At 61.8% G+C, this 27,745-nt stretch overlaps 1 protein-coding gene across 1 annotated transcript in view; it reads right to left on the reverse strand.

Moving 5' to 3' along the window:
- RAP1GAP2 (RAP1 GTPase activating protein 2) overlaps positions 1 to 27,745 on the reverse strand; it is a gene marked incomplete at both ends in the record, with an annotated part of 76,242 nt that overhangs the window by 44,601 nt on the left and 3,896 nt on the right. The window contains one exon of the mRNA XM_082008710.1: positions 12,047 to 12,082. Coding sequence (XP_081864836.1) covers positions 12,047 to 12,082 — 36 coding nt within the window. The remainder of the gene's footprint in view (positions 1 to 12,046; positions 12,083 to 27,745) is intronic.

The following is a 27,745-nucleotide window of genomic DNA, read 5'->3' on the forward strand; positions in this document are numbered from 1 at the left end:
CTCTTATCAGCCACGGGCAGGGGAACGCCGGGAGAGGCGCGGGGCGGCCGGCACTGCTCCTCCTGCAGCAACAGGCGACGCTGATCCGAAAGCCACCGCTTCAGCCCCACCCCTACGGCAGCCAGATTAAACATCCCAAAGTGATGGGGTTGGACACAGAACCACGCTGCCCGTCCCACACCGCGCAGCCTAAAACCCAGGCACTGCTGCAATTAAAACCGACGCCAGAGTGGGGGTTTGCTCAACTTGGCCGCGGCAGCCGCAGCAGCCCCTGGCGCTGCCGGGCGCACCGGCACCGCGCGGGGTCCGGCGCCGGTGGGCTGCAGCTCTTGCCTGGGCAGAGCGAGCAGAAGAGCTGGTGCTGCAAACACAGATCCTTGTGGCAACGCGGAATATTCAGCTGGCTCGGGAGGGGTTGCTCCAGAGAAGCGCCGATCGCATTACGTAAAAGAGGAGCCCCAGCCAAGCGGAGCGCGCGCCCGCGTCTCCCTAATCCCCGTCGACACGGCAGCGGCACCGCAGCCGCTCCCTCTCGCTAGCCCCCCACCGCCGCAGCGGCAGCCCCCCTGGCGCAAGGAGAGCATCAGGAGGGGCGAGGTAATGTAAAGGCGTGATGGGGAGACGGCAGACTGCAAGGACTGCTGGCACTGCCGCGGGTGTCTGTGGGAGCCCTGGAAAAATCTCGTGCTGCCTCTGGGCCTTGATTTCCACCGATGCTGGGGAGTTTCGGTGATGGGGAGGGATCGTAGCTGCCTCTGCGTGAATCCGCGCTGCAGTGAGCTGCCCTGCCCCGCAGGAGCAGCACCGGCACCCGGGCAGCGCCGCAGACGGGTGCCGCGTAGGGCGGGACGCTTCCTACCTCCAGAAGCCTCGGGGCGAGGCCAGCGCCCTGCTTTGCCGCGCGCACCGATGGTGAACTGCGCGGGGCGGCCATCAGTTCGTGCAGGAACGTGTCCCGGTGCCACGAAGGGCAGCGGCAGCCGGACCAGCAGCCCCCCGGCCCTTGGCGGCTCCCCCGGGAGATGCCGCCATCTCGATTACCTGTCTCCCTCAGACACTGTATTTGATGTGAAAGCGTTAAGAGACATATAATTTGTGTAGCTAAAACACAGGTATTATCTCAGTGACACATCCGTACAATAGGGAATGTGCTGAAGTCAATCACATTCAGAAATGGGTTTCTACTGCTCTACGGCTTTTTCCTTGCCTCTTTCTCCAGAGCAAAAAGATAGAAAATGATGAAGTTTTTAGTTGGAAACCCGCCATCTTCCTCGTTAAATCACCTCGTGCTGTGTAACCTCATCCACAATCGGGAACAAGCGACCTGGATCAAGCTTTGGGGAGTGGAGGGTACACGGCCCGTGGGCAGGAGCTCTCACTGGCAGCTGGTACCCACACGCGCGAGGGGGGCTGGACAGAGGGGTCCCTGCTCCGTACCGGCTCCACACGCACGCTGCCCGTACTGCCACAGGGTCTCCGGATGGTTGCTTGTCTTCTCTAGAAGGAGACGTGCCTGGTCAAGGCAGCATCGTTTGAACGTACAGCCAGCAGCCGCCACGACCACATCCAGCCGCAGTAGCGGTCGTGGGCAATGGTACAAATGCGGTCGAAAGGAACACTCTCCCCACCAGCCTGGGCTGTGGAGAGCTTCCCAGGGACTGAGATGGCATCTCAGAGGGAAGGACACGACCTTCGTGCCCTGTCTCTCATTCTTTCCCTGAGCACTGGCACCCTCAGGGAGCAGACATGGACCCCCGGTCTGATCCTGCACTCCTTACCATCACGTTCTCGTTCTCCTGCCTGCCAGCACACCTCCCCGTCCTTCAGCTTAGCGCGCAAGCGAAGAGAGAATCTCTGGGCTAACACAGCTGCACGGGGTTTCTGGAGCTCCAATGAAGACCTGATGGAAACCCAGCCCTGCTTCCAAGCCCGGGGTGCAGCTGGTCTCTCCCCCACGTCATCAAGCAATGTCACCTGCGTCACCTCAGGGGAGAGACGTCGAGCTCTGCCTTCCAAACTGGAGAGGACTAACACCAACTTGCTTGCAGGAGGAAGGAGCTGTCACAGTCCCTGACGTGACACCGGTAACATTTGAGAGGAACGAGACAGGACAGTGTCTGAAGGGAGCGACCTTTGAGTCTTCACAGAGACTTCACGGTGCAGGTCTGACCTATTTGAGTACCTGTCAAGCCTCCACACGTCTCTTCTTGGTGGGGCTCTGAGACGAGCCAGGTTTCTACAACAGGCTTTGGAACATGTAAAGCTCTGGGCTATCGTCCGGTTCCAACGCTGATGCCGGTGTTTGCTAACCGAGCACAGACGCTGCAAACAGCATCGCGAGCCCCACCGGAACTCAAACGCCGGAGATGGAGAGGGCCGTTTCCAGCCAGGGACCATGGGACCTGCTGGCACCGTCTGGCACCGAACTGTCCCATGGTGTGGGAGGGCTGCCGGGCAGCTCCCGGGCACCAGGCGCAGCGCCAGCGGCCACCGTCCACGCCACACCGCGAGGCTTGCTGGCACCGGTCGCCGTCAGGAGGCCGGGAGCCCGCCAAGTAGACAGAAAAGTGACAGCCGGCAGGAGCGGTACAGTAATTAACAAAATTATCATCAGGAACAAACCACAGGCCTTGGCGCAGTGCCGGCGCTCCCACGCCGGTGCCGCCTGCCCTCCGCAGAGCCGGGGCTGCCCGCGCTCCCCGAGGCACACCCGCCCCGGCGGGGAGCGGACGCACGGCCACAGCCTGGGGCTGGCCAGCGGGCGCGCTGAGAGGGCAAAAGCCCCCCCGGTCCTGGGGCACGGGCCAGCAGCCAGGGCCCTGCCCCGGGTGAGCCCCTCGGCGCCTGCAGGCAGCCCCGGCCGCCGGCAAACCCAGCCGCCTGGGAGCACGCGCCGCGGGCAGATGGTGCATCTATCGCTCCGGCCATTAAGGCTCCCTCCCCCATCACAACAATATTTGCTTTCAGAAGGCCGTTATTCTCCCGAGCAGCCGCCTTCTGATTGTCTGCAAACAGCTCCTGTTTTGACAGGCTATAAATATAGCAGGAGAAAAGCTATATAAACCAGCACAGTTTATTAGTTCTGAAACACAGCTAAAAATAGACCCACGTGGGGTTGCTAAGTCCTCTGGGCAGATGTAGTTGTGGATAATCTAGCTTTAAACATGTGAAGGCTGTTTTGACAGCAACAACAACATTTTAACATATGGGACTAGGTAGCGCGCACAAGCAGAACGCGCCGCTGCGCCACGTCCAACGTCGCCGGGAAGCGGCGTGTGCATCACCGGATCCCAGCTGTCTGCCTCCGCTCTATAGCTGGGGTTTCTGCCATAATAAATCCCCAAACAAACCCAAATATCTACAGAAAGCCACTGAGAGGAAAGCGCCTGGCCAAATAGTGAGGGAAGTCTCCCAGGGCGGGAGCATCAGTGGAAGCTGTGTCACTTCCCCCCCACCAAAAATTTACATAAACAAAGCTTACCAGATTAAATGGCTCAAACACCCCAAGTCCTCCAAGCGGCAGCACCTTTCTCCTCCCGGGAAAGCTTCCTCCGTCCCAGGCAGGCTTTGAAACGTGCCACAGGGATGCTGCACGTGTCTCGGGCTGGGTGTCTCCGGGGGCGGCCGGGGCGATAACCGTCCTTCCACGAAGAGGGAAGCACTCCCGCCTGCTCGCCGGAGATAGTGGGGAGTCGTTGGGACTGGCTAGATTTTGTAAATCCCCAGCCAGCCCTGGGACCGGTCGAGGCAGGACTGACTGCGTCCCCGCTGCCGCTCACCTCCCCGGGCGAGTACCCCCGGCTGGGCTGCGCTCCGCTCCCTGCCGCTCCCCGGCCACCGTCTGCGGCACGTCCTCGTTCATCGCCCCCCGAGTGCGGCGGCACTGCCCGCAGGAGGGTGTTTTGCCACACAAGGCACAGTGAGCAGCCCTGCCACGCTGCTCATGGGGGACCCTCGGTGCAGCACCCGCCCCGGCACCGCTGGGGGCTGATGAGCGAAGACCAACCCCTCCGGCTCATCCCTCTCGCACCGGTGCCCGTATGACAGTGGCTGCCCTGTTTCGGCTGGTGCAGCAGGTACCAAGCCGTAGCAGAAGCCCCGGGGCTCCAAACACTCCCCTCCTTGCCCATGGGCAGTCAGTGCCCCCAGCCCCGGGGTGGCTCCTGGGGCCCTGCCCCATCCTCACCGCTGGGGTGACGAGGACAAGGGGAGCACCAGCCTCCGCCAAGCTGAGCCTCTGCTCAACCAGACCTCACCAGAGCTCCTCTGACCCTTCTCCATTTTCCTGCTTAAAAATTACATGGTGCCTCAGCAAACAGAGCAGCTCTTCTGCCCATCGAAAGTAATTTCTGTCCCTAAAGAAAATAGGATATCATTAAGGCTCCCGTCTCCCAGGTTGTTTTTCCCCTCTAGAAAATAGATGCGATTTTTGGAGGTGGTTCTGCACTTGAACATGGTGTCAGCGGGATGCTGTGCTGTTTGAGCTCCTCCAGCTGCTGCCCCAGGCTGGCAAATGGCCCCAGCGCAGCTGCACACCCAAACCCTGGGTACTGCAGGGTCAATTGCTGACCCTGCTGCGCCAGCCCTCCCCGGGGAGAACCCCTTTCCCTTCACCCCGAGCGTGCCAGAGGGCAAGGGGCGGCCACAGGCACGACCTTCTGCCACACGCTCTGCTTGCGTTTGTCTTCAGTCACGAAAGGGAGATACCAAAAACCACCACTAAAACAAAAGAAACCCCAAAATCCATTTCTGTCCTGACTCAGGACGTCAGGTGTAACCCCCAGCATCGCCTACTGCGGCCATCCCAACGCCGTGGGCAGAAGGGCAGCGCCGCCCATCAGCAGCACCTACTCACAGCCCCAACGGGCAGCCGGCTCCGGCAGCGGGGGCTCGGCAGCGGCAAAGGGTATTTTGGGGCTATGAGGGGTGTCTCTGCACCCCCAGGCCATCCCTGGGCAGGGCAGGGCCAAGCCCCGGCACAGCGCCCGCGCGGGATGGGACCATCCCTATCTCAGCCCGGCAGCCAGCGCTGCCGTGAGGGCAAAGCCCAGATTTCACAGAAGTGGCCGGGGCTGGGACGGGCCCTTCGCGAGGCGGCAGGACCTGCTCAGCCCAGCTCTGCGGTGACCGAGGTGCCAGCACCCCATCCACGCGCCGGCCAGGGCTCGGTGAGCAGCCCTGAGGCCACCCACCTCCCTGCCCACCCAGGCACTGCTGCCCGGCACCGGGACCCACAGCGGCACTGGGACCCACAGCGGCACTGGGACCGGCTAATTTCTTTGCATAAAAAACACATGAAGCAGCAGCAGCGAGAGCTGGCTGATAACTCACTCCAGCCCCCAGGACGCGCTGCCCTATTTTCACCCCGGTTTCGCTGGTTCTACGTTCCTCCTTTTAAACTACTGACTCCCCCCTTTGCCTCCTCGCGCTGAAGATCTCCAGCCTGGGGACGCGCAGGCGGCACGGGCTGCGGGGACCGGCAGCACAGCTCACCACTGCGAGGGTCGCCGGGGCGCGGCGCTGGGCAGCACCCGCAGGCAGGTGCAAAGCAGCGCCCGGCCCCTGCTGCCCCGGAGCAGCGCCCCGTGCCCCGTGCCCATGGCTCGCACCAGTGCCCAGAGGGGCGGCCACCGCAGAGCGCCTCACGGCATGAGCAGGGGACAGGACTCGCAGCAGCCCGGTCACCAACAGACAGGAACCCCCTCGAAGAGGAGGGGAGCCGCCCCCGTGGGCCACGCAGCAGCGGGACCCCCAGCCCGGGCTCCCCTCGCTTTTACCCACTCGCAGGGAACGAGCAGCAGCAAAAGCCAAGCGCTCGCGTGCCGACTGCTGGCACGCCCGGGAAGAGGCTTCAGCCGGGGAAGCGCCGGTGCGGACGGGGGGGCAGGCGGGAGCCCCGGCCTCGGCAGCCCCGGCTGAGCACCTGCGGGCAGCAGCCGCGGTGGGAAGGAGCCTCCGAAACGCGCGGGGCTGGTCCCGCAGCGCAGCAGCCTGCCGCCTCTCCCCGCGTTTGCACCTGCGCTGCCAATAAAGGAGGACGTGGAAACGTCTTCACGCGCGCCCGCCTGCTCCCAGAAGAGGCGGATCGAACCACGCCGCCTGGGCCGGCGTGCGCGCCTGAACCTGGTCAGAGCCGAGCCTTTGAGCGGGTTGGGTTTTTTGTTTTTTAGATCACTCTGAATCGGCAAAGGACTCCAATCTGGATCTGGCACAGCCAAAGCCCACACGGGCAGCGTACAAACCCCGCCATCCGTGGCAGGGCAGCGGTGAGCCCCGGCCAGGGCAGCTCCTCCCTCCCGCCGGCCAGCCGCATCGGGAGCCCGGGGGGCAGGGGCTTCGCCTTCCCCCCACCAGCCAGTGTCCCGCCAGGCAGAGCTGTCACCGCTGGGCTGCCTTAGGACAGCGCCGACGTTCATCTGCGCAGCCCTCAAATCCCCCGGCGTTGGTGAGGGCTGGCCCAAGCGCGCGGGAGGCGGCTCTGGGGCAGCAGACGGCGAGCGAGGACGGTGGGAGCCAGCGCCACAGCAGCAACAGGGACCTGTCACTGTCCCCAGCTGCTGGCCTGCAGCCTCACTGGCACTGGCGAGGGGCTTCGGCACTCCGGCCAGTGGCCGAGCCACCGCAGGGACCCAGGCACGAGACCTGCCGCCGACACGAGGACACATTCCGCCCAGCATGCCGTGTCCAGCCACGTGCCCTGCACGCCCACGGTGCAACACAAACCTCCCAAGAGAGGAGGCAGAGCAGCAGCTTTGCCGGGGAAATGTTAGACGAGGTAAAGCGAGTTTACACCATCATCGGGAAGGGACCGTGCCATTTCGGGGCGTGCTCTGCCTCCTTGCCCCTCACTGCCACACGAACGCAGGGCAAACGCTGCAGGAACCCACCCAACGCCTGCGAGGGCACGGCTGGTTCGTGACCCCTCACAGATGGTTCAAGTTTCCAACAAAACTTTACAAAAATCAGGTGAGTCAGGAGGTGGAGAAAGGTGGCGTAGGAAAAGCTCAGCAGAATCTGCTGCGATTAGGTGAGCCAGATGCACGTCAGTAAAAACCAATACAACCGACAACAGCATCGTCAGAAAGGGAGAGGCGTCGCTGCGGGGCGAGAAGAGCAGCCGAGCGCGGGACGATGCCCGTGGAACAACCAGCACCTCAGCCGGCGCCCGGCGCGTGCTCCCACGCACACAGGCTGCGCCTGCGCCTCGCCGTGCCCCCCAGCACCGGCTTTCGCTCGAATCCCCGGCGCTGCCGGGAGAGCTCTCTGGCACGGGCTGCGGCAGGAGCCGCCGGCGTGGACCACCGCGCCAGGTGGGACACACGGCACCCGTGGCACCAGCGCCCCGGCACAGTCCCCGTGCTGCCGGCTTCGGCGCACCCCCGGCAGGACAGTGACCGGAGCCGGGCTCCGCCGCACGCCCAGGGCGGCACCGCTCAGGCCTGCTCTGGTGGACGCAGGCGTTGACGCCAGGGAAGGGGATGGGGAGGGGCGTCAAAAGGCGGAACAGAAAGCGCCGGCACCCTCGCACGGTTGCTCAGCGTCCCAGGGCATCCTTCGCATGCTGGCCCCGCGCACTCAGGTCTTCCCTTGCGTTCCTGCGCTGGGGCCGAGATAACCGCGTCCCCGGCGCGCCGGCCGGCTGGGCGTCACTGCGGGAGGGCTCGGCAGCCCCTGGGTAAGGGTTACGAATCAAATGAAATAGGAAGCCCGCCCGCCCTGCGCGCTGCAGACCGCTGCCTTGCGGTAGTTTCGGTAGCGTTTTCTTTGCAGCGTAAGGCATATACTACTACAGCTAAAGGACAATTGCAAAACATACATTTGCATGCAATTAGCCATTTCAAAGGGTGGTAATAAAGCCAAAGGGATTTATTTAGACACAATCTGCTCTCCAGACCTTGTCCTCACAAGACCTAAGCACAAACCTCCGAGATTACTGCAACGGTCAGCGCAGCTACCGCCCAGAAGCTACATCACCCCCACATCTTCCCATTAACTCAGATCTGGCCGATCAAATATTAAAGAGCCTCAAGCCTGGACACAGCTCATTTTACGAAGGTCAAGGAAATCTTTCATCTCTTCTCTTCCCACCCTTATCTCCCACCACTGTTCCCACCATCAGATGAGCATCACATGCTCTTTCATGTGAATTTTAGCTGTACACACACTGATTCTCGGTAATTGGTGTACAAGGCTCCTCTGTTCCACAGAGACATGATTACTTCATTGCTATTTTTGCTTTATAAGGCTAAAGCAAGAGGTGACTCTTTGCCTGAAGGAGGGACTTCATTTTTATTGGTTTGGGGGTTTTTTTTACATACTCCATGGTTTCTCAGTACATCCCACTGGTGATACCAAAGGGAAAATAACCAGAGTGCAGAGGGCTGAGGAGCCATGAGCAGGCAAAGGGCTGGCTGACCTCCCGTGCGGGACATCACCCGACCAGCTCACTCCCGAGGAGTCCGGCTGGGCGGAGGAGGAAGGCCCCCACGGGTTTGTCCCCATCACACCTTCCCACCTCTGGCATCCCCTGTACAAGGGCTTCCCAAGGCAGAGGGGGGTCAGGGGTCCCTGCCTGGCCCCTCGGGACCCCTGCACTTGCTGTGCCGCCTGGGGCTAGCGCAGGGTGGCTGTGAGAAGCAAACAAGCTCACTAGGCAAGCTCGTCAGGCTGGGGCTGATTTCTGATAAGCAAAGATCCTTTGATAGGCTGATGTTTCCTCCAGGGTGACCTCCCCGCTCGGGAAGTGGGTTTAGCTGCCGCCCGGCTCAGCTCTTCCCTTCCCTGGCAGCACGACCTGACCCCAAACTCCACCGTATTTGACGAGTTGTGGTGAAGCCGAGCCCGGGGGAGCACCAGGGGCACCAAGAGCACCCCACGATCCTGGAGGCACTGCTAGCTTTCTGCCGAGGCTTCACGTGACGCCAGGGAACACCAGCACCAAGCCAAGTTCGGAGGGCTGCTTCTGGATGTGATGCCCCTTTTGCCAGCCTGGGGGGTTCAGCTGCCCCCAGCGCTTTCCCGTGAAGCAGGTAAGGTATAAACAAACTTAACAGAAAAACAAGGATCACGATGGAATTGGTCTGTACCAAAATCCTGGGTCTGCACGTGCCAAATCCTGTTTGGGAGGCGTAAGTGCCCCGGTCTCCAGCTCGCAGCACCCTGGGGCTGGCCCCGGTCCCGGCGGCTGTCGGCAGCCCTGGCCCCTCTCCCGGCACACAAGTACCCCAGCACCAGCTCCTGCTGCCACCCCTGGGGACATGCATGCCCCAAAACCAGCGAGCAGAGCATTTCCAAACCTTTCCATCCCCCATACATTGACTTTGGGCGCTCTGCAGGACTTCCCCAGAGCAGCCCCAGCCACGCGAGGTGGGAGCACACCCGAGCTCTCCGGAGCAGCCCATGGCTCCCTGCGGCAGCCAGAAACTCAGCTCTCTCCTGCCCCAGAACAGCGGCTTTTGAGAGCCAGGGATGGCCCGTGGCCAGCTGCACATTCAAACCCGAAGCAGCGGGACCAGGCACACAAGCTCCTCGTGGGAGAGCCACCGCGTTCAGGCTCTTCTGCCCCAGCAGGACACGGGCACAGCTCCCAGAGGCAGAGCCAGAACTCACCAGAGCTTCCTGGGCTTTTCCGAGGCCGAGCAGCAAACACGGCCATTCAGCAGCAGCCCGGGGATGCTTGGTCCTCTGCAGCACCCGCCCTGCCTGCCTGCGGTCCCAGTACCTCCCCGTCACCGAAGGGGCCCAGCCAAGCCCCCGACCGCGACGCCAGGGCTCTCCATCCGTCACCTCTCCCGACACTCCAACTCCGCAATGTCTACTTATTCCCTCCGGCTCCAAGTCCCTCAGACATATTCATGGTTACCATAGGAACTAACGAAACCCAAACTAAAAAAGAAAAAGGAGAGAGAGACAGAGGGAAAACCGCTTTGATGCTCTGGTGCCACCTGCATGTGCGAGTTTATTACGACGAAGGACGACAGCAGCAGCAGCAGCAGGGGAGTGTCCCGCAGCCCCGTGCCTCGCTCGGGCCCTCCCGCTGCCGCGCTTGGTTTCACCGAATACCGGCTTGGCACAGGACTCACCCCTCGCTGTCGCGCCGAGAGCCCGCCGGGACACGCAGCCCACGCCTCCCCTCCACCACGCTCCCCTGGCACGGAGGGGCTCGATGCTGCCCCAGCGGACAGTCCTCACCCCAGGGGCGAGGGGCAGCCTCGGGCGGGGGCTCCTGCAGCCCCCCAGCCGCGCTGGGACCCCCTCCGCAGCCGGAAGCTCGGGGCCGCATCCACCACCACGCGCTGTTCCTCCCCTGCCAGGTTTCTGCAAGTCAACGTTGATGTTTGTGGCACGCACAAGGCTTCGTCGAGTGCTCCCTGGCTTGCAGAAAGCAGCTTGTCTTTTTGTTATCGAGCTACACAGCGAAGAAAATCGCCTACGCCTGGTATGTGAGCCAGAAGGCTGCAGCAGTAATAAGAGGGCGTTAGAAAACCAAAACTTTTTCTTCCTTTTTTTTAATTTTAAAAGCTTTTACAAATATCTAATGTGGCTCTGGCTGGGCCCCAGTTACAGAACCATTTAATGAAGCAATCCGTCCCCAAACCAGAAGCGTTCTGAGGTTGTGGAACACATTAGCTGCAGATAGCGGGGATAAAACAAGCCCAGTGGATGCTCATCAAATGCCTGGAGCAAACCCCCTCCTCTGGCCGGGGCAGGGGCGAGGGAGAGAGAAACGTGGCCCCGGACCCTCAGCCCTGCCCGGGCAGGAGGGCGGCGGCGCATCCCGCGGCAGCGGCACAGCGCTCTGAGCGCGGCGCTGACCGCCTGGCATGGTGGGAAGGGAGGTTAAATGGTATTTCTGCAGCAGAAGTGCTGCACAGGCCCCGAAACAAAACCAGGGCACGGCGTACGGCAGCGTGCAAGGAGCAGTTCCCTTCTCAGGGAAAAGGAAAGTCTACTGAGATACCCCTCCTCCCAAAAGTGGTAAACGTTAATGTAAACTTCTCATTAGTTCAGCAAAAACCTGAGCAACGAGCTTAGCAACAGCGCTTCTGTTGTGCTATTTACAGCGGGCATTTGCCGGCTCATTCCGGCAGCAGGGCCCCCCAAGGCTTCTGTACACTTTTCCATTAATGAATAATTTGCACAAGTAATGATTACAGAGGGAAACCGCATGAGCCGTTACCCATACGCATTACCCTGAGCTCAAGGGAGCTTGGCCAGAATATTTCTATATTATAGAAATAGCTCCGATAGCACCGGAGCCACGCGCCTGCCGTGGAAAACCCCCAACTCGGGGAGGCAGGTGCCAGGCAGCCGGCAGAACAGCGAGCATCAGTACCGCCATTCCCAGCCGTTTCCCATCCAGCGGCTGAGACTTTCCGGCAGGGGCAGTGATCCTGCACCCCTCGCTCCGTTACAGAGCAGGATCTGGCCCCGCAGCCGCTTCGCCAGGAGCCACACAGCCCTTGCCACCAGCTTTCAGCAAGTCCACGGGAAACCAGAGATGGACCCACCAGGCAACACCACCGTCTCAGGGACCCTCCTGGGCCCCACGAGCATCTTGGCCCCTTCCAGAGCAATGCCCAGAGCCCCCCAGCGGCACGGGAGCCGGGGCTGGGTAATAAGCACAGGGTACCCCTCATCCCACCAACACCCATCCCCGTTCCAGACAGCAAGATTCAAAAACAAAGCAAAAAAACCTGCCAGACGTCACTGAATTCACAGCCAGCAGCTCGGTGGTGATCTGTCCTGCCGATTTCCCACCCCGGGAATTGCACCGTGCGTAGCTTAACCCACTGGTCACACAGCGGTTGTGTGTAATGTCACTGTAATCACCCAGTGCCTGAATCACTCTGGACTTGACAGGAGAACAAGCTGTGTGACGTGCACGAACGCATCTCCAGGACTGGCAGATACGGCTGGTCTGCCACCGCGCAGAGCTGGCACCGGGACGACAGCCCAGCTAACAAAGCAAGCACCTTCCACGCACAAAGCCGCCTCTCGGCACCACGTATCTCACAGGGAAATCGCTTTACGTGCAGGTACTCACTTGATCTTCAGGCTGGCGAGCATTGTCTTGTCGATCCTGGGGAGAAAGCAGAGGAGCGCGTTACTGCGGGTGCGGGGGGTCGGGGCGCAGATGGCAGGGCTGTCCCTCCTCCCGACTCGGGACCCAGGGCTGCTGGCAAACCCAGCCCCAGCGTCCCCTCCGGAGGTGCCATCGGTCTGGCTGACGCGATGATCACCACAGAAAGACTTGACCAGAAAACAAAATCAACCAAAATTTAACCCAAAGTGAAGCCTGGCAGCAAGCGAAACGCAACCCCCCGTTACTTCCCGGTGGTGACCAGTGGAGAACCGTTGCCTCCTCACCCAAAATGCCAGAGGTGAACCGGGCAGCAGAGGAGGGCATTGCCCATGTCCCAGCGCCCTCCAAAGCCCTGCTCCCACCTCCCACAAACCACACGTTTAAGGACACCAGACCCGTGACAGACCTGACGTGCTGGGGAGATCATACCAAACCCCACAGACTTGACCCTGCAGCCTTTCCAGAAGCCGGAGGGAGCAAGGATAGAGCGAGGTGCAGGATTTTCGTACCCGGCTGGGTGCCGCCTCGCTGCATGAGCTCGGGCTCACCCCGGCAGCGCTGCGCCGTCCCCACCGGGCACCAGCCACGGACTCGCCCTGTTCCGTACCCCCTCACCTGCCCGCGGCCGCCGCGAGCACCCGCACACGCGCCAAGAGGCCCTGGCAGAGGGAACACGGAGCAGCCCCATCGCTCCCAGGCCCGGATGGCTCACGTGGGGCCGGGGTCCCCAGTCGCTTCACTTATTTATTTGGCACCGCTAATAAATGCCTATCTCCACAGAAATATTGTGGTTACAGACATGTGAATATTAATTAATGCAAATCGTAGTCATGTCTCAAAATGCAAAATGATGTCTTTTGGCAGTCGTTGCAACGGCTCTGTTATCTGCCACATGGAATTAATTCCTCATCTCAAAAAAAAAAAACAAACAAACAAAAAAGCAAAACCAAACACCAAAAAAACCCTCCAAAGCCCCACTTGTTTCACACTGTGATCACAGAGGACACGGCAAGACTGCAGAAATGCAGTTTCCCCTCTACTCGCAGCTTTACCTCCCTCCTGCCAGGCTGAACTTCTCTATCACGAGGAGGCTGCGCCCATGGGTGACGCAGCGGGGCCGGATCCCTGGCACGCCCCGCCACAGGCTGCGCCGGGCAGGCAGCGGGGCAGACGCGGCAGGAGCCCCGCGTGGGCTGTCCCCGGCCCCCACGGGCGAGGGCGAAGCCCCCTCAGCTCAACCCCGGCACCTCCCGCCCACCCAAGGCTACGGGAGCTTCGTCCCAGGCATTTCCCAAACTCGGCTCCCGCGCCCCGCTCCCCGAGAGCCGTCACGCTACCGCTCCTACAGACAGCCCCCGGGCACGCGCCGCTGCCACTTCACCCCGAACGCGCCCGCCCGCAGACCTTGTCCATCATGAATCGAGTCGAACGGCAAAGCGTGCCGGTGCGAGTCGCTGTCGCCGAGCTTGGCGACAGCTGCAAAGGACCCACGGGCACAGTGGGCGGCCGGGCCGCTCCTGCGGGACCCGCGCCCCGGCCGGGAGCTGCACCGAGCAGCTTCGTCCCGAAGCACAGGAAGAAAAATCAGTTGCCGTTATCTGGCCTCGTAGCAAGAAAAAAAAAAAAAGGCAGTAAAAAAAAAAAAACCCCACACAAGAAAGAAAACCCTCCGCTGGGGCGACCGCAGTCGCAATATGACTAAGCGAGCCGCTCCGCCAGGCCCTGCCCTGCACCCGCTCCCGAGGTGGGGTGAAGTGAAACACCCCACGCCCCGGCGGGGCCCTGCGCCGCCCCGACCGCGGCGGCACCGGCACAGGGGGGGTCTCCCCCCACCGCCGCCGAGGGCAGCGCCCCGGGAAAGGCGCAGCCGACGCCCGCTGGGGGCCGACGGCCCGGGAGGAGGGGGGCAAGGCCGGCACCCCACGTGGGTCACTGGGGCCCCGGCGAGCCGGAAGGGGGGTGCAGGCAGGGCGCTGAGCAGGAGCGGGGTGGCAGCCCCCGGGGCTGCACGCGCCACGGCTTCGCGTCGCCCGCGATGTCCGTCCCTACGTCCCAGGGCGAGGGCAGCGCGTCGGCCCCAGGACAAGCACGCTCCCGCCGGCGCCCCGCTGGCCGCGGGTGCAGCCGGTAGACAGAACCAAAAGCCGACTGAGGCTCCAGCGCAGGGCTGGAAACAGCAACTGCAGCTCCCGAAAGGGGCGGCTGGGTGTGCCCGGCCACCGCGCGCCCGCTCGCGCGCTTCCCGCAGGAAGGGCGTGCCGGCCGTGGGCCCGGGCGGCCGCGAGAAGGTGCAGGCGCAGGTGCGGGGCTGCGGCAGGGCCCTTCCTTTCCCGTGAACGCCCGGGGAAGTGTTTTCCCGGCTGCACGCGGCGCTCGCCAGCAACACGCGACGGCGAGGGGCGTCCTCCCCAGGGACCCCCGGGGTCTCGCGCCCTGCGCCCGCTTGGGAGCTGCCCCCGTGCCCCCTCGTCTTCCTCCCTGTGCAGGCGGCGATGCCGATGTTTAAGGGAAAGCCCGCTCCCCGCCAGCCCGGACTGCGACGGCGGCACAGCCCCCGAACAAGCAGCCAGCGGGAGATGTTTTCCTGCATGACTCCGGCTCATGGTTATCTTTCCCCTGCAACTGCTGAAGCGCAGAGGGAAAACAACTGAGCGAAGCCCGGGTGGCCCCGAACGCCCCCGCAAAGCGGGGTGACGGCTCCGCTCCACCGCGGCGGTAAGCTGTAGCAGCAGCAGCTCCGGGACGCGGCCGGCGCGGTCGGGGCCCCAGAGCCACCATTCCCAACGGCGGCTGCGGGGCAAAGCTGCCCAAGAGCTGCCATTTCTCCCTGCCACAAAGCGAGCCCACATTTCACAAAACTTATCTGTACCGTTTATCGGAGTGCTTCCTTCCCATTTTTATGTAAAGGAGAAAAAAAATCCAGCTGAGACAAAACACTTGGCTTCACTAAGGCGTGCGCTTCCATTCCCAGGAGACTTTGCCGAAACTCTCGACAAGTTCGCTGCCGTCCCACAGCCATCTCGGTTATTCAGCATTTCCCCCCGCAGGCTTCAAGCGGCTCCAAGCCCACCGGCACAAGCTCTCCTCCCAAAGCCCCCGGGCTCCCGGCTGCCCAGCCCCAGCTGCCGTGGCACGGGGAGGGGAAGGCAGAGCGACCCCCCACCCAAGTGCCAAACAGCCACCATCATTACCGAATTGCCGATTCGGCCGTCAATTCCCGCGGCCTGATCACAATCACACAGCACAGACTTGGAACGGGTATGAAAAACCTTAGAGAGAGGGAAACTGGAGGAAGGGCAGAGGGAGAACAGTGACACGTTCTTAAAGTATTTCCCTCCAGATCAACACATCTCAGGGGCAGGGACACGAGAAGCGAACAGCCCCACCGAACCCAGGGTGCGGGCAGCAGCCGTGGTGCTTTGCGAGGACGGACGCTGCAGGGACGACTCAGAGAGGTGCCGATGGCCGCAGGAACCTGCCATGGACCAGGTGGGACCTCGCCGCGCACGCCACAGGGTGCCCGTAAGCATCGCCGCCCGGGTGGAGGAGGAGAGGGCAGCGGGTCCTCAGCAGCAAGAGAAAGGAGTCGGGAGAGAGCCATGGGATGCTCTTGCGCGTGACGTGCCCACAGGAGCCCACTGCGAGCCCCCCCTCACCGCTTGGCACCCACGGGGCTCATGAGGGGCTTTGCCAGGGCACAGCAGCACCCAGCCACTGAAGCTGTGCCGGGTTTCCCTGCAGGCATGGGGGGCAGAAGGTCCTTCCCGACTTTCACGTGCTCCAGTCGGTGCGGAGCAGCAGGACGGGCTCTGCTGCAAGGACACCGCACCGCAGCGCCGTGCTGCCTCCTCCTTTGAAGCCGCAGAGGGAAGGAAAGCTCCTCGTGCAGCACCGCGCTCCCGGCAGCGAAGGGGGATAGAAAGGAAAGGCACCCACCAGCCGTAGCCGCCGAAGGAGACGCTGCGCTTCCTCTGGAACATGGTGGCGGCTCGGTGCTGCCAGGGCGTGCCGGCCATGGCGGGATGCGGTGATGGGGCTGGCAGCACCTGCGTGCCAGCCACAGGGAAGACGGCCACGGCGGGTGCTTCCTGGCGGCGTGCACAGCGCTGTGCCAGGGCGGGGGACCCCGGCACGTCCCGGTCAGCTGCCCCGAGCACAGAAGCGCATGCACACACGCACACATACAAACACCAGAAGAAAAGTCATTTCCTTTTTTTTTTTTTTTTTTTTTGGTGGCCTCATGCTTTTCACAACCTTACGCTGCAAATATCGTATTTCTCCTAATGGCAGGAGCTGTGGGCAGCGTGGGCAGCATGGGTGTCAGGGCTGAGCCACCAGCACGGCGTCACCCACGAGCATCGTGCCGTGGGGCTGCCCCCACCCTGCCTGCCAGCCCGGCCAGCCACCGGTGCAGAGGATCACTGGTGGCAATGCGGAGGTGTCCCTCCTGGGGTGGCTTTCCTTGGGCTGTCCCCGAAATGGCAGCGCTGCATTCACTGCACCAGGCTGGCTCCCTGGTAGGGGATCCTCAGGCTGACCCCCCAGTGAATTTCATGGGACATCTCACTAAAAGCATTAAACCTCAATAAGAAAAACTCCCATCACCTCATCTCTCACAGCAAACACATTCCCAGCTGCCTGGAGCCTGGTGAGGCATCTCCCACCCGGCCCCCCTGCAGCTGCAGCATGCAGGCTTTCTCTCCTCCGGTTCCCTGGCAGCTCCGTAACGCCGAAGCGCGCACCTGCAGCCTGACCACCACCGAGAATGCCCGGTTCCTTTCAGAGTCAGGCTTCTGAAATTCCATTTAAAAGGAAATGCTGACCTCTAGCTGGGTATGAGCTTCCATCAGTCATCAAGCCCCAAGAAAACAGGCTATCGTCCCCTGCATCAGCCCTCGGGCATCGCAGGGTGCAGCAGAGCCCATGGGGGGGCGAGCCTGGTGCCACGGGCTGCGCATGGAGCGCCCCGGGCCAGCCACCCCGGCCCCACACCCTCCACCTCCCCAAACCAGCCGCCAGCGCCCATCTGTGCCCCCTCAGGCCTGGGCTGCAGCAGGGGCTCACTGTCCATGGGTCAAAGGCAGGAGGAGGGGTGGGAACCCCGAGCACCCCTCAGCGGTCGGGGGCTGCGCTGCCCCGGGGCCGCAGCCAGCACAGCACGGCCGTGGGACTCGGTGCCGCCTGCGCGTCGCCCACCGTGCCCACGAGATACCGCAGCCCAAAGCTCGCTCCCCGGGGCCCCAGCTGTTCCAAGGCCAGCAGAAAGCCTCCGACCGCCAAGGTCCTACCGGTTCAGCCCCTTCAACACTCACCTCCTGCTGCGGTGATGCAAAGTAACGCCTGGTGCGCACGGACGACGTCCCCTCGACTCGGCGCCGCTGTGCAGCGCCTGGCTCGTGCGGCTCCCGAGGGACTTGAGGCAGCTCTTAGCCCAGTGCTCGGCACTTGCAGGAGCCAGACTCTCATCCAAGCAACCAAAATCTTTAAACTGAGAGAAATTTGGATTCTGTCTGATGTGTGAAAGGAGGGCGGGGTAGGGAGCTGGAGAGAGAAATCACTCGACTCCCGGGAAAAAGCTTGGATTGAAATCCAGCTATTTCAACTCCTACTTTTCTGCCCACAGCCGTGTCTCCTTAAAGGGATGAACTGATGGACATCCTTTGCATTTTAGAGCTCCTAAGGAGATTATTTAAATAAAAAAAGATCCCAGACACGCTGCAGGCTTGAAAGCTGTAATTCAGGTACCATGAAATATTTGGAGCAGACGTTGGCTTGGAGCACATTTGTTTCTGGCCCGCACGCTCTGTGTTAAAGCTCTGCATCAATAGCAGCGTGACGTTATCCTCTCGCTTCGTCTTCCCCCAGGCCACATCTTTCTCACGCTCATACCAGTTGATTTCTGCCCAGCTCTACTGAGCTGCGCAGCATTCACATGCCTGAAAATCCAAGCAGGGAGCCTCCCCGCAGGGCCGAGCGCCGCGGCGCGTCCGAACAGCGCCCGGCCGCCGCAGCCCCAGCGCGGCCCTGCACGCCGAGCCGCGGCGGCAGGTAGCGCCAGCAGCCACGGGAAGCGCCGGTCTGCAGCCGGCATCACAGCAGAAACGGCGTGGAGAGCCCCAGGAAAACAGCCGGCGCCTCGTTTAAACGTGCGCGCTGGCAGCGCTGTAAGCACCAGGTACCGCATCTCGCCCTGCCGCTTCAGCCCGTGCGTGAACCCGCTGGCTTAGAGCTGTCAGAGGCAACGTGGAAGCGGGGAGGGCGGCGGAGACGCGCGGCGAGGCCGGACAGGGAGGTCCTTACACTCAGCACGTCAAAATCACCCTGGCAGGTCTTCGTTAGGCCTCGTCGGCATGACAGGTCTGCCAGAGCACAGAGCGATTCACGTACCTCCCCCGGGCCTTCGGAGCCTGGCCGGGCAGGACGCTGACACGGCTGTCGGCACCTCGTCTCCATCTCCCGCTGCCCAGGAGAGGCGCGCGGCAGCCCCCGCGCGGAGCCCACCTCGCCCCGCGGCAGCGGCGCCCGGGGAAGCCCGCGGCCGGCGGGGGCTGCAGCGGAGCTCTCCCTCCTCCCCATCCCCATGCGCCCGGCAGCCCCCAAGGACTGTGCCGGCCACCGCAGATACAGGTAACCGACAGCACTTGCACCAGGCAAAGGTTAAAAACACACCAAGGTCCCAACTCCGCAGGGGCCACCGGCCCCCCTCGGCTCCAGGGGATGCCATCAGCGCCGTCCCTGCGCCACCGCGGGGAGCGCGTCCAGAAACAGTTTGTCTGCAATGACATTTTCTCTTCCCCCCGAGGTATTTCACACAGTTGGGCTCAAAATCGAAAGGAAAAAAGACACTCTCCTCCCTTCAGAGCAGGCACAGCCAAATCAAAACTCATCAGCCAAAATTAAGAAACAAAGGCCTGGGGGAGGATGGCTCCTTGGCACCATCTGCACCAGCCAAAATTAACATTTCCCAGGGGCCTCGGCCAGAACCAGCAGCCTATCGCCCTGACTTATCCCGGCCGCGCTCCCGGCACCGGTGAGTGGCCCCAGCCCCGCCGGTGCCCCCGGGGAGGGGGTGCCGCACAGCCGGGGCAGCGAGCCACGTCGCGAGCAGATAACGAAGCCGAACTCTGCTGGAGCACCAGGCACTTGCAGCTCCCCGGAGCGCAACCCCAGTCCTGGAACCGCCGGAGCAGCTCGCGGGGGGAGCAGCACGCGGGAGAGGTGCCCGCGTTCCGGCCGGCTCCATCGCACCCCCAAACAGGCACAACAAAAGAGCGAGAACGGGGAGGGAGCGTCAGGCTGCGCCGACAGCAGCGTGCTGACAACCGCGCGGCGTTAGCGCTTAACGAGCACAAACGGCTGGCTGCCGTTCCGTTTACGAAAGGAAACACGAGCTAATTCTGCACAGCCCCAGCTCTGTTCTCCCACCAGCTACCGGGGGACCGCAGGGCACGAGCTGCCCCTGACGCCGCATCTGCGGCTGCCAGCGAGGCCACCGAAACCAAGCCGTTCAAAGGCCCGTCCAACACAGCGCCGGCGAACGCACGGACCGACGGTGCAGAAGAAAGGAGGGTCCGAAGGCGCCTTCCTCCCGGGCGGCTGAAGCTGCCAGCCTGGTCTCCCGCAGACACGCCAGTCGCCCACGGGTTAGCCAGGCCACCAGCCGCCGGCTGCCTGCAGCACGGGACCCTTCGCGGCGGAGCCAGCGCAGACGGTACCTGCTGCTCCAGTCCCCGGGGCTGCGGAAAGGCCACGCCAGGGGCTGCTCCGGGCTCCCGCAGCAGCAGCCCGGCGATTTGAGCAGACACAGAAGGGTGAACCGCTGGTGAGCGGCTCGGGCAGCAGCACCGGGCTGACCCTCTGCCCACGCGAGCCCTCGGCACGAACGGCACTACCGCTGCCGAGGGACGAGCGGCAGGCGCGGGCAGAGGAGGGGGCTGGCGCGGGTGCCCGGCTGTCTCCTCAGCAGCCAGAGCCTACGCTGCAGAGCAGAATTATGCCCAGGAAGGGCAGCGTAATTCTTTCCTTTGTTACTGGGGCTAAGAGAGACTGATTGCATCATTAGTGCTTTAATATTGCGTGCAGCGTGCTGAGGGAATTCATCTTTCTATAATAATTCTAAGGAAGGTTGTGGGCACCCAGAAATATTAGATTTTGTCCTGGCAGGAGGAACATGCCATGCATATCAGCCTCGACGTACAAAGCAAAGCAAAACAGTGTCCGAATTAATTCTGACGCAGTGCATGGAATATTTTTAATAGTATTTTCTCCCCTTTATGGTGCTGCTGAAGTGAAATGAAGTGAGAAACTCAACGCCTTAAACAGCAGCTTCCCACAAAACCCAGCTTGCTCTCAAAGGTGGCTATTTACTGCTCAACGGTCAACAGGGCCGCAGCACTAACCGGCGGCCACGGGCTTCCTCAGCCCCAGCCGCCGCGCTGGGGAGGGGGAGAGCCGTCAGCTGCAGCCAAAGGACAGGGAAGCTGCGGAGAGCCTCTGGAGACCGTAACGTACCCCCACCAGGCTCAGGGCTGCCCATCGCAGGGGACTGGGAGCGTCGCCTTCCACCGGCCCGATCCGGGCTCTGGGGGCAGGCGCAGCGCTGCCTGCTTATCTAAAACCCGCTTGTTAAAGTCAATAGGGAGGGCTCAGTACACCTGAGCGTTAACTGGGAGGATCAGCCTGAGAACAGAGCAAGAACTGCGAACACATCCCTACAGAAACGAAGAGCTAATCCCCAGCGAAACGCTCAGCTGGCCAGAAAAGGAAAGTTCACCACGTAAATTATTCGCAGCCTCTGAAGAAAGGCAGTCCTGCTCCAGGTGCTCCTACCCTGAGGAACAGAAAAGAGGGAGGAGGAGTGCGCTGAACACCCCTGGGGACAAGGGCAGGCTGCGCCTCCATCCCGGACACGGACGTTTTATCAGGCTGATGACAAGCTTGCTGGTCTGCATGTTTCAACATTTAGGTGTCAGGGCAGATTTTGGTGCTGGATAAGGCCTGAGAGTCTCTGGAGACCAAGGTTACGCCCAGTCCACACTGCAGGCCACATTCCAGCTCCTCTTCCACGTCCTCAAGGCCATTTGCCAACGCTAATGGCTCATGGACTCATCCCTACACCCAAAGCGATCCGATTCCTCCTGCTCGGTTCTATGAAAATGCCTAAAAGACAGATCTTGGAGGAAGCCGCCGCTCGACCTGCAAGACGTCACCTCTCAGAGTGGTGGCAGGGGCACGCACGCCCAGCCCCGACCCCGCAGCCAGGCGCTGCACCACAAGCGCTGCCGGTGGCCCGGGGAGCAGCTGGCTGTAACTCGGGGACCGCAGCACGAAGGAAGGGACCCCGGGAAAGCAACAGCAACAGGCGGCAGCTGAGCCCCCCGCCGCGAGCACCGGCCAGGCGCCCGTGCTCCCCGTAGCACCCACGGCCGAAGCAGAGCAGCCCTGTCTCGGCTGCAGCTTTCAGGTTTCCAGTGAGCTCTTGCGCTGCTGCCCCGAGCTGCGCGGGGGATGTCAGGGAGACAGAAAGGTCGGATGACGCAGCCGCACCGGGCTGCATCCAGCCCGGAGCACCGCCGGCTCCTCTCCGCCCCCGCCAGCGGCTCTCCCGCACTCCCCGGCCGGCTCCTTGCACGCCATTACAGGGAGAGGCTGGCATGAGCTGAAGGTACTGGCAACAGCACGGCTGGCACCACAGCCTTCCACCCTACCAAAGCCCCGGGGCAGGCACGCACGGCCCCAGGCTGCGCCGGATCCACCCCAGAGGTGGAGGCACCTTGCTGGCTGCTGGTTGCAGCAACCGACCGAGCCCAGCGCAGGGCAGGACCCCTGTCCCCCACGCTTTGGCGCTGGGGGACCCATGGCCCCGGCAGGATGAACCCACCGGCCGTCGCAGGGAAGAAGGGGTGGTTCCTGCCCTTGCGGCTCTGGAGGCATCCCCACTCCGCGTGTACCTTTGGGCAGCAGGAACGGGGGTAGCACCGCTGCTCGCAATCAAGAGATTCCCAAACCACGCAGCGGCTGCAGCCAGGCGCTGGGGAGGCCGGATCCATTCCCTAAACGAGGCAGCTCAACGACCAGCGCAAACAGGCAAACGCTGATCAGCCAAGTTTGGGACCACAGAAAGGGCCGTCCCCGAGCCCCCCGTTAGGCACATCCCAGTGACCGCTGGTGGTGGGTGGGAGTGGGACCCTGGGACGAGCCAGCAAGGACTGTGCTCAGCCTGGCAGGAGTGCGAACGCTTCCGCGGGACCACTGAGGAGGAAGACAAGGCCAAGCTCTGCAAAGCCTGGGTTGGTTCAGGACAGTAACACCAGCAGAAATCAATGTGTTTAACTCTCTCTGGGTCTGAAGTCCATCGATGCTAATCTGCCTTTTCTTTGCAGTATTGATCTCGCTGCTTCCAGGCAGTGCAGAGGGGACGTGAGGAAAGCCCGGTCCAGGCTGTACACTCAGGAGCAAACCCTGCTCCCCCGCCATGCGGAGCAAGGAACTCCCCATCCGTCCAAAGCTGATTCTGCACACAGCATCAGGGGAGTCGGACACAATCCTCCAGGTTGCTGGCTGCTGCCTTCGGGCATCCTGGGGGTAACTGGGTTTGCTGAGCACCCTGCGGCACCAAGAACGTCACCAGCGTTCACGCTCTGGACACGCACATGCTCTCTGGGTACCCAGCCTGACGCACATTAGCAATGGGTTTCTCCCAGCGTCACACGACCCAGCCCTTTACTGCAGAGGGACACAGATCTTGTCTGACCACAGAGCTATGAACAGAAAGTCATCACACAGACTTCCAAGCTCATTAAATTCTTCTCAGCCCGCTATGAATTCAATGCACAGAGTTGCTTGTTTTCTCAGGTCCACCCGTTTTAGCGTTCTGTCTTGCTAGCGAGAAGACGAAATTCCCTTGAGAAGCTCTCAACGGGAAGAGCCTGTTCAAGCAGGCAGATGTGCTGCATGTCTGTTTTCCCCCCTGCCAGCCATCTCCCTTCCCATGCCAGCTGAGCCCGAGGGGATGCTTCAGAGGAGCAGCAGGCGCCCGTGTCCACACATACACTGTGCCTCGCCCGAGGAGCCGGCGCGAAGGTTTCTGCGTGCATACCTGCGCTACACAGGCAGCGTGCCTGGCTCAGGACGCTCCAGGGACAGCCTGGCCCCAGGCAGGGCAGGCACGGCCGCCCCGGCGTGCCCCCTCCCGTGCCCAGCGGCAGCCCTGCTGCAGGCGGGCGGGCAAGCTGGCAGGCAGCTGGCCGTGCCCAGTGCCAGGGCCCTGGGCACCGTCACCATGGCTACCTGCAGATCCACCGTGCATCCCACTCCTGCTCCCCGGCTGCTGCTGCTCGGAGGAGCAGAGCTCATCGCCCGTTCACCCGGGCACTGCGGGGGCTGGTGGAGGGAGGATGCGTCAGGGCAAAAACCGACAAAACCCTGTTCCTGCTGGTTTTCACCTACGTGTCCAGCCACCCACAGACCCGGGGAGGCAGCCTGCCGCACACCCACCCCGAGGGCCAGAGGCTGCCGCAGGTCGGGGACAGGCTGGCGCTGGCACGCAGCTGGACCAGAGGAACCAGAGAGCACTTGGCCCAATTCACACGGCAAACACGGGGAAGGGACGCGACTGCAGCCTATGAAGAAATTGTGGCGAGACAGAAAAAGAACTGCTTAAACTAAAAACTAGGGCTGGCAAAACATGGGGGTGGGAGGAAAGCATGGGTATGAGATAGACCCGAACATGATTTGGCTGGAAATTAGGAGGTTTCTAATCTTTAACACAAACAGTCGCTGGAACAGTTTCCTAATAACAGAAGTAAAAGGAAAAACCCCTAACTGAGGCTCAGCACACCAACGTTTATGAAGACATTACAGGGGATGGTGCCTGCAGCAGCAGGGAGCTGGGCTCGGTGCACCAGCGTGTGCCCTTGCACTCTCCTCTCACGGGGGCTTCTCACCTCCGACACGCTGCCCGGCTCCCCAGCCCTCCAACAGCATATGGTTAAGCAGCGATTGCCCAAAGCCAATATGCGCTGGCACAGGATTAGATTTAGGCAGCAATCAGGGCTCAGATTCAAGGCCAAACTTGTACGTGGTTCCATCTAAACACTGCAAACAAGACACACAGAATTTGGACTCAAGCTTTTCAAAACCCTGCTACATCTTGCCAGTATCACCTTATTTTTCCACCATTTTGAGTGGTTTTTGAAAGAGCTGGGCTAGATTCAATTCAGAATCAAGGAACAGTTCTTTCTGGTTTGGCATCCAACTTGGAGGCAGATGTTAACTCTCAGCAGGGATTCATCTACCCCCACAAAACTGGAAAGAGGTCTGGGGGAGAATGAGCTGGTTTTAGCTCCTGGAAAAAATGTCTCTTCCTACTGTTGCTGCTGAAGTCCTGTTCCTGTTTCCACAGCAGCTGCTAACGACAGCCAGAGCATCTGACTTCAGGTACATGACAGGCAACAGCGGGACTCTCCGAGCAGCCCCCAGGACCCCGCTACCATGTGGGTACGCTGAGCCACGAAGAGGAAGGAAGGATGATAAAACAAATATCAGCAAAGAAAAAAAGGCAGTTCTGCTGCTATGGTTATCATGAGCTGCCCTTTGGGAGGAAGCAGCATCGGAGAGAGAACAAAATATCTGCTAAACGTGGTGCATGCAGAGAGCGAGCCTGCTGGCTGGAATCACACTTCTTGTCGAATCTGAATTTAGACTCCCTGGCTCGTTTCCAACCCCCAGTAAATCGTGCCGCGCGGACAGATATTATGTCCCTTGTGCTACGAAAACAACAAGCGGTCTTAGATGAAACAGCGGAGCCAGGAATATGCAGAAGATGAGGAAATACGGCAGCACCTGGCAGGATCCATCTCGCGTCCCGCGCGCTCCAGGGACGCAGATGACAGGCTCGCAGGCCGGGTGACACCGGGATGAGCGGGATAAAGGGAAACGCTCTGCTCTGCCTTGCGACAGACATTACGCCGCGTCTCCGGCAGAGAGAAGCTGCGATCTCACTCAAGGAGAAAGGGGAGGCGGGTCACCCCAGCAAATCTATTTTTGTGCCCTCTTTCTGTCAAATGCAAGGACAACCGGGTCTCCTCAGCGAAGGAGGTCCCTGCGGAGGCGGGAGCGCGACCCCGCGCAGAGCCGGGCGCAGCGGGCACGACCCCCAAGCCACGGGAGCGGAGCGCCGCAGAGACCCTCCGAAGCTGCCCCCTTCGAATTTCCAACATTTCACACAAGGCTGGGGGTCCCCGCGCCGGCCCCGCCGGGGCCTCGGTCCCACGGTCCCGCCCCGAAGCCGACAAGTGGTCGTCGCGTATCGGAACGGCCGCGAGGGAGCCGGGACCCGTTATGGCTTCCAGCGGCGCTCCCGCGGCTCTGCGCGCAGCCTGCGGGCCTTTGCGCGCAGGCCGGCACGCGCGGGGTAAGCCCAGGGACAGGGTCTCCGCGGATGGCCCCGCGCCGCCCCGCGCCAGCCCCGCCGCCGCTCCAGTGCCGCAGCGCCTTACCGTGACGGCCCCGCCGTGCTCCGCGCGAACGGCCGCGGCTGCCAGCGCGGCCGCGGGGAGGTGCGGAACAGCGCGCGCCTGGCGCTGCGCACCCGCGGGCCCCGCGAAACGCCGGCACAGCTCACGGCACGGGACCGCCCTGCCCGCCCAGCCCTGCCCACTCAGCCCTGCCCGCTCAGCCCGCCCAGCCCTGCCTGCAACTCTGCCTGCTCAGCTCGCCCAGCCCTGCCTGCAACCCTGCCCGCACGCTTCTCCCACGCAGAGGGGGAGGAATAGGCGCTGCCCAGGGGAAGCGCATCAGCAAACTGCAAACTGGGACCGGGTCCCGGGAGCCAGGAAAGACTTGGAGGCTCAGGATGCAACGGGCTCCTGGGCAAGGTTTGGTTGCTGGGGGGGCTTCTGCAGCATCGCTGGAGCAATACCCAGCAGTGAAGGTGGTATAGGAGGATATGAATATGAGCATATTGCCCTGCCTGGGGCTTTTAGAGTGAAAGGGCTATTGGAGGGGGGGGACACACAAAAAATGGAGCACTCCCCCTTTGGATTCAGCCTTGAAAGCAGACGTTAGCCTTACATGTGAGCCCTTTCATCTGTTACAGCTGAATTAAAGACAGACACAGAGTGGACCAGACAAAAGTGTCCCCAGGGCCAAAATCTGGAGTCGCTGAGAACCAAAGTTCCCATTCCCACCAACAGGCCCATCCTTTCTAGCTCACAGGGCACCTACCCCAGCCCCACACTGCCGTCAGCCAGCAGAGCCCGAAGGATGAGCCCTGACACGGAGCTCAGCCTGGTTGTGACAAGCTGCATCACTTTGGTCCCACTGGTTCCTAAAGAGATGCAGTGAAGCCAATGCAATTCCTTTTTTTGGCAGCCCTGAAATCTGTTTAGCAGCACTAAACATCAAAGTGGGTGATTTCAGCTACTGAAGCTGCTCAGGGCTGCGCTGGGCAGCCCGCTGCGCCGGGCAGCCCGCTGCGCCCCACACTGCTCCCCGGCCGTCTGCCTCCAGGCTGCCTGGTCCCTGCCGGCGCACGCCGGCGGCACGCACAGCTTGACCAGGCCAGCACTCGCGCTAGGTGACCGACAGACACGCGACTTTTCAAATTCATCGTGGTCTCCTACACACAGGTTTGCTCTGTGTTGCACAGAGCCACAGACGCTGCGCTGCTCCCTGGCAGCGGCCGGCTGGGCCCAGCTGCTGAAAGCCTTCCCATGCCGAGGGAGAGGCCCATCCCAGCCAGCGCAGCTCTGCCGGCAGCAGCGTGCCTGCTGCCTCCGGACACGACACTGCGTTTGCAGGACCAGGGCAAAAGCACCCCAGCTGTGGGAAGATGTAGGAAACAGGGCCCATGCTCTTGTCCTTGTGTAAAGTGCTGTTCAAGTGGGACCAATGAGCATGTTAATGTGTACAAATAATAAAAATCATAAAATACACCTGTTACATTAACCCCTCCAGCAGATCAGCTATCCTCTTGCTCAGCTGTGTCACTACCATTATGCAAAGGAAAAGCAGCAAGTGCAAAATAGAGCCAGTGATCTCATTAATGTGACAGATAAATACTGTGACAGCCTAAAATGCCACAGAGCACCCCGGTGTCAGCGTGCCACCCGAGGCACTAAAATGTTCCCTAGACGAAGGCCCCTCAGCAGTGTGCCGCAGCCGAGACAAGCATCGGCACTGGGAGCCGTGCACGGCTGCCCGCTCGCTGTGCCCCGTCCCTTGTGGGGACACGCCAGGCCAGGCCAGTGCAGGGCACCTCGATGCTGCCAGCTACAAATGAGGGGCTTAAAGACAGTAACACATCCCCGACGCAGCTTCCTCCTCACTCCCGTCCCACAGAGCAGCTGCGGAAGCAAACGACACGGCGTGGCCCATGGCAGCCTTGTGCCCTGCGCAGGGCCAGCAGCTCTGCTCCCCGGCTGCAGGCACTGCCCGAGCCGGCTGCTCTCCTGCAGAGCCAGGATTAGGCAAACTCGGGACTCGCTGAGCTGGAGTTGGCACCTGGGCTGCCCTGGGCAACAGCCCCAGCTGCAACCTGGGTAAAGATTTTATCCCCATAAGGGGGATGCAGGCACCGTTCATAACTGGCCACGGATGTCCCACACTCTGCCAGACTTCTCCAGGTAACTTCCCAGCCCTCTGGGAAATCAAATGAAT

The sequence above is a fragment of the Phaethon aethereus genome (genome assembly GCF_964289735.1).
Source record: "Phaethon aethereus genome assembly, chromosome: 19".
NCBI classification, from domain to species: domain Eukaryota; kingdom Metazoa; phylum Chordata; class Aves; order Phaethontiformes; family Phaethontidae; genus Phaethon; species Phaethon aethereus.